At 31.9% G+C, this 7,105-nt stretch overlaps 1 protein-coding gene across 1 annotated transcript; it reads left to right on the forward strand.

The window, feature by feature from the left end:
- Positions 1–5,598: 5,598 nt before the first annotated feature.
- On the forward strand, positions 5,599–6,884 carry LOC110113791 (adenylate isopentenyltransferase 5, chloroplastic). Its single transcript, XM_020846486.2, has one exon. It carries the CDS (start codon positions 5,728–5,730, stop codon positions 6,748–6,750), a length of 1,023 nt encoding a protein of 340 aa, XP_020702145.1. The 5' UTR covers positions 5,599–5,727; the 3' UTR covers positions 6,751–6,884.
- Positions 6,885–7,105: the final 221 nt, after the last annotated feature.

A 7,105-nucleotide genomic window follows, 5' to 3' on the forward strand; every position in this document is an offset into this window, starting at 1 on the left:
TTTTAAAGGATATTGATTTTATGAATCATGTTGAAGGATTTTGTGTATTTTGTTGTGCTTTGTGTTCATGCATGAGTTCATTGCCCATAGGTTTGTGCACTTCCCATTTGTTAGCCTAGGATTAGGTCTCCATCCTCTTGGCCTACAAGGTCTCCTTGGATAAGGTAACACATAGTCAAGGATCCTCTAGTCGGCACTCGACTAAGTAGGCTAAGGACACTAACGAACCTGTGACAATGGAAAACTATGTGATCTTGATCGGAGACGTCATACCCACTTGGTAGGTTAGTTTTTACCCTCACCTCCTGGGCATTCATTTGATTTGGTGATCAGGGATATAGGTGCCAACTCTATAATAAAATGTTAACTTGAACAAAATAAATCTCATCCTAAAAGGTCTGAGAATTTCTGAGAGATCTCAGAATACTAGTGCTCCCTACTCTTTTGACTTTAGAAAGAACTATTCAATCTTGACCTAATTCCATTTAAAATTTCTAACATTATCTAATCCTTGTTTTAAACTTTGAAATCCTAGAAATATTTTTCAATACTTTAATCGAGAGTATTCTTGGGGCATTTAATTCTCCTGGGATGTAATTAACTACAGGGGCATGCACTTGTAGGGAACCTGTAATTCTAGATTAAAATAAACACTCATATTTTCATATGATAGGGGAAAAATTTCTAAGAAAGTAAATAATTTTTTAAAATCTATTTTTGTATTTGAATACCTTTGTAGAATATTATTTTTACCTTTTTAAGGTGATATGATATGATTTTTGTTGTATTTAATAACCAAAATGGAAATTTTTTAAAATCTCACTATTGTCTTCCAAATACTATTTTAGAATGACAATTTTGTCTTTCAAGGCATGATGTTATTTTTCTATTTGTTTTTTATTACGAAAGTAAAAGATTTTTTAAACCCTATTTTTGTATCTAAATCTATTGTAGAATATCGTTTCTATATTTCGAGATAGTATGTTATTCTTAATGTTATATTCGATTACAAAAAATAGGAACACCCTAAGTTTATGTGGGTTTTTCAAAATTTTATTTTCCCACGGGAAACTGTTTCATCATTTTCATAAAAAATATTATTTTTAAAAATAAAACTATCAAATAGAAGGAAACAACACCAATTGTAATAGAGCCAGAGCCAAAAGCTATTGCCGGTGAAAAGCTACCGGTCGGAGTACTCGTGCTTAGAACCACATCAACCCAGTCGTCTCCATAGCGTCGATAAACTTATTATCATTTAGACTACAAGAGTATTGTAATTTTGTATAGTTGGAGAGGACGGGGTTTGAATGGAAGTCAGGAACACAAACATGTATTATGCAAGAATCCTAAGTTACTATTGCATTTAGAGGACAATGATCGAGAAAGTTTGGATAGTTTGAAAACTAATTCTTACTGTTAGGGATAATATTGGCTTTAGTAGTGTTGGTGCATGTCTAATTTTTGAATTGTTTGACAATTTGTTTGGTCAAGCAATTAGCATTTTGCTTCTCTATTTATCAAGATAGTTTGAGAGATATTATGTAGGTGTTGATACTTTTAAGAAGCTGATCAGTTGTTTCTACGTGTAGAGGTATAAGAGAGGATTAATATTGAGCAGTTACTACTACTCTAAAAACATGAAAAATATTTGTTGGGAAAATTTAAATAAAATTTTATAATTAAATTTGATATAGTGTGATGACTATAAAAAATTATTATATAAGTAAAAAAAAAAGAAAAAAAATATATAATACCCATAGCTTTCCAAATAATTAATTTTCTTACACCAACCTTATGCTTAATTACTCTTACAAATATATATAACTGTTGCAAATACATTTTTAACGATTGTTAATTTTTCTATGAATTTCAAGTTGATATAAATGAAGAGCATGTGAACAAAAAGAATAATAAATGATATTGTTTTTATAGTTGCTTTCTAGCATAAAAACCTAGAATATTAATATGATTGTAGCATCACAATCAACAAAGGACTGTTAGTAGGCAATAAGATATTTCTAAGAAAAGGTTAGCCAAAGTTTTTAGTATTTTTTATATAGTACATTATCAGGAGTTTGTATTGTTAGTAATTGAAATATAGATGGAAGAAGAAAAGTTTTTATTAGTGAAACTCATCTTTCTTATAATCCTTCAAATATTTTCAATTGTTATAGAACATCAATGAAGACTATGATGATATCTTTGATTCAAAGGAATTAAAATAGTGGAAATGAAATGATATCATTTAAGAAATTGACTTGATATAATGCGGAATTTTTTTTTTACTATTGGATAATTGATAGTCAACACTTAATATCTTATAAGAAGTACTCGACCACTTTACTGTTAGTTAGGTAACTGAAATGAATTATTCGAGCATAGCCATGTGAAGATCATGTGGGGTTTGATTTTAATTTTCATATCCTAAACCCTAAATTGTGAACAAATATATGTATTAATTATGATTGAAGATTAGTTGCCTATACAAATTATTTGTCTATATTGGCTAGCTCTCATACTCTTTAATGGTTTCACTTTTGAACCTTGAAAGCATGGAATGATTTAGCCTTTTTACAGAGAGGCTAAATGAACTACCATTACGTGTTTCATTTTCTCTTATTTCAAGTTAATTTTTTAAATGATGTTGTTTCATTTTCTCTTTTTCAATTTCTTTGAATTGAAGAGATCTTCATAGTCTTCACCGATGTTCTATGGTAATTAAAAATGTTTAAAGGATTATACGAATGATGAGTTTCATTAATATAAGCATTTCTTCTTGCTTATATATTTCCATAACCAATAATGTAAATCCTTGATAATGCATTATTGAATAAATGTTTAAAACTTTGGGTAGTACTTTTCTTATGAATGCTTTGTTATTTACTAACAGTCATTTGTTGATTATGATATTACAATCATGTTGGTGTTCTAATTTTTTATACTAAAAAAGTAAGAAGTATAAAAATAATGTTACTTCTTATTATTTTTGTTCATATGCTCTTTATTTATACCAACTTAGAATTTAGAGAAACTAATTATCATTAAAAGTTTGTTTGCAGCAGTTGTGTCTATTTGTAAGAATAATTATAAAGGTGTTGTGAGAAAAATAATTATTTTAAAAGTTATGAATATTATTTTATATATATTGAAAAAATTATACAATAATTTTATTATAGTAACCACATTATAGCAAATTTGAGCGGCAGTAATTGCTCAATGTTAATCATATCCTGTACCTCTATGCAAAAACAAATAATCAGTTGCTTAAAGACATTAACATATGTAGAACAGCTTCTAGCTCTGGTTTTATTATTGTTTGTGTTGTTTCCTTCTAGTTGATGATTTTTTTTTTAGAATTATTGCTTTTAATGAAATGATGAAATAATTTGCATTTTCTAATCTATAATTATGCAAGTTTATGATAGGTCTCTTTCTGCTTCTTTCTATCTCATTTATGTATTCTCAAATCTTAGATGGAATTTTCATATATTACATTCTTTAAATTTCATTGCAGGAATACTTTATCTTGTTGATTTTATATGTTGTTGGGGTGAATTAGTATGATTAGTTTTGAATTTGCTTATGATCTTATATAAAATCCATATGCGGATCTTTCTCATATTGAGAGATTGCAATTCTAAACGTATGAATTTGATTTAGGCTTCGTCTGTAATGGTTTAGTACAAAACTTTTTTGAATGTAAGAAAAAAGTAGCAGTCAAAAGTTATCCCAAACAAAATCTTAGACCTAAGAGAGTTACCCGTTATTTTCATGGGTGTTTTCTTTATTAAAAGAAGCATATATTTTACCATTCTCTAGAGAGGCTATAACCCCATAAGTTTCATGTACATCTTCCCATAATTCCTACATACATCTTTAGATACAAGGTCTTTAGAATATATAATTGTCTCTAAAAGTTGTGAATATTAAAAATATTTATAATTTAGAAAAATCATAAGGCATAGAAGGATCATTGCAAAGTTTTTAGATTGATTTTTTAAAGACATAGGCCTTGGTAAAGTGCAAGAACTTCTAAATAAAATTTTAAGGTTTTGTTTGGAATGACTTTTTAAAATAGTTTTCTAGTACAAACATTTTAATTTTTGTACTAAAAAGTTAATTTAAGAAGCAATAAGAAAGCTATCCCAAACGAAGCCTAAATGACCATGATGATTTAGGATAGGACTATTTAAGAGATCATTAGTTGTAATTGATTTATATGATGTTGTGGTCTTAGCAAAAGTTTTTAATACATATTTTAGGACTTATCAATGTCCAATGAAAGAATGATTTCTAAATTGTTAGTATTGGTTTGTCCTTGCACTTGATCTAGTGTATTCTATTGCACATAACCCAATGGAACCTAACAATGTTCAATTCACCCACATTCCAAATTGACCAAGGCTTCCTTTGGGACATCTTTTGTATTGTTTTGTAAAGTTGTTATAGATAAAGTATAATTTTTTTTTTAAAAGTTGTGAAAAAATAATGATCAAATAGAAATTATAGTTACGATCTGAAAGTTTAAACAATAAAAAAAATTATCTCAAATGAAACTTAAATAATTTAGGCTTTGATTGTGATGAATTTATTATTGTTTCTTAAAGCAGCTTTCGAGTACAAAAATTTTAACTTCCGCACTAAAAAGTCGTTTCAAGAAATAATAAGAAAGTTGTCCCAAACAAAACCTTAGTATAACAAGCACATTGTGCTAGGAAATATTATAATGGACCTACTAGGCTTCGCTTTCCTAATCGGTCAAATGGACCAAACAATGCAATACCTTGGACTTGGTTAACCTTATCGACTAGGCAAGCATGCCCTAATGTTAACCAATGGACCACCTCAATGGCAATCAAATTTTGTTTTGCATTGCCCAATTGGGTTTAGTTATTTTATTAAAAGACCAATCATTGTAATGAAATTTTGAACCATCAATTCCTTAGGTTAGTGGTTCTGATCACACCACTTGGGATTCCAGTCAGTTTATATAAACCAAGCCAAAATTATTACTGTTATCAATTTTTTCATAAATTACATATTTTTATGCATATTCTTCAACATAATTGAGATATTAATATGTCATATAAATAAATATTAATATTTTTTGGTATTTAAAATGTAAATCTTTAAAATTTACTTGGTCTTTATGTAAATACCTTCAAAACAATAGGGATAAAGGTAAAACTTTCCGCTTAGGGCAAATTATTACATCCGGTCACCGGACGGAGAGATAGGTCTGGATATTAGTAAAATATTATTTTAAAGTAAGCGCGTCAAAAGCGCAGGTAAAGCGCAGTCAAAGCGTAACTAAAGCGTAAGTCAAAAGCGCAAGTGACGTGGCAAATTTTTATTGGATGTTTGGACCTATTTTTTGTGTCCGGTGATCGGATGCAATAATTTGCCTTCACTTAGAGATTTAGGCTTTCTTTTAGACTATTTTTTGTTGCTTTTTAAAGCAGATTTTTTGTGTAAAAATTTTTATATTAAAAAGTTGTTTTAAGAAGCAACATGAAAGTCGCCCCCGACTTCATTTAGGATGATTTTTTTATTAATTCTTAAAATATTTTTTTATTTTTAAAAATTTATAATTAAAAAACTACTTCAATAATCAACAAAAAAAAAAAAAAAAAGTCAGTCCCAAACTAAGCCTTAATCCAAAATTATATTTCCATCACATCCACACCCCTCTTATATATAAATATAGGCGGGCATGAATGATGAATGAATCTCTGTTGTTCTCTTCCTCCTTCAATACACCGACATCGTAATCCTTCTGCTTCAATGGCCTCTCTTCTATGCCTCAAAAAGACAATCATTCTTCCAACAGGACCCACAGGAAAATTCCGGCGAGATCAATGTGTCTCCGACCATTCCTCCGACAACCACCCTCCCTTCCCTCTCCTCCAACTCACCCCCAAAACCGATAAAAAAGCCATCTTTATCCTCGGCTCCTCCGGAACCGGCAAGTCAAAGCTCGCCGTCACCCTCGCCCTCCGCTTCGCAGGCGAGATCATAAACTCCGACAAGATGCAGGTCTACGACGACCTTCACATCATCACCAACAAAATCAAACCCGAAGAGCGCTTCAACGTTCCCCACCATCTTCTCGGCGGCGTCAACCCGGACTCCGAATTCACCGCCGTGGATTTCCGCCAAAAATCTGCCGCATCCGTTCAAGAAATATCCGCCCGCGGTCACCTTCCCATCGTCGCCGGCGGGTCTAATTCCTACATCAAAGAAATGGTCGCCGGCGATAACGGTTTGCTCGACCGAGGATACCAATGCTGCTTCATTTGGGTCGACGCCGACGGGAAAGCGCTGGAAGAGTTCGTTTCGGAGCGGGTGGAGAAAATGGTGGAGGAAGGATTGGTGGAAGAAGCTCGGGCGATGTTTAAACCAGAGGCGGATTACTCGAAGGGGGTTAGGAAGGCGATTGGTTTGCCGGAGATGGAGAGCTATTTCCGGCGACAGGGAAATGCTGATGAAAGGGAGAGGGCGGCGGTGCTGGCGGAGGCGATTGGTGCGATAAAGGAGAATACTTGTAGGCTTACGAGGCGGCAGAGGGAGAAGATCGGGAGGTTTGAAGCGGAGGAGGGGTGGCAATTGAACCGCGTGGATGCGACGGCGGCTTTGATGCGGCGGAGGGAGGCGTCGGCGGCGGAGGAGTTGTGGGAGAAGATGGTAGTGGAGCCGAGTGTTGACGTGGTGAAGAAGTTCGTCGGAGAAGTTGGCGGGCAGACTTAGTACTGTAGACGAGTAGATGATTTCTTGAGGCGGTTGCCGCCGGAGTATTATTTTAGGAAACTTTGTTTGAACGATCTTATTTTTAAATTTTAAGTTGAGCGGTAATTTTTTTTTAAACATGGGTGATAAATCATCAAATATATAACTTTAATTGATAAATTTCAGAAAAAATATATTTTTTTTAGTAATTATTGAATTATGAATCCTTTCATAAATTGCAATATGAGTAATTTGATTTTTTTTATTTAAGTATTCATATAATTGAGCTTTTAGGTATTTGTATATCTAATATTAAAATAATCTAATATTAAAATTTTATATTTGTTTAAATAATATTTAAGTTTCTAAATTATAT

The sequence above is a fragment of the Dendrobium catenatum genome, unplaced genomic scaffold, assembly GCF_001605985.2.
Source record: "Dendrobium catenatum unplaced genomic scaffold, ASM160598v2 fragScaff_scaffold_1117, whole genome shotgun sequence".
Classification (NCBI taxonomy): domain Eukaryota; kingdom Viridiplantae; phylum Streptophyta; class Magnoliopsida; order Asparagales; family Orchidaceae; genus Dendrobium; species Dendrobium catenatum.

Bases quoted from the DNA above. Each gene is read 5' to 3' on its own strand.
- LOC110113791 (XM_020846486.2), top strand. From the start codon at position 5,728: ATGAATCTCTGTTGTTCTCTTCCTCCTTCAATACACCGACATCGTAAT.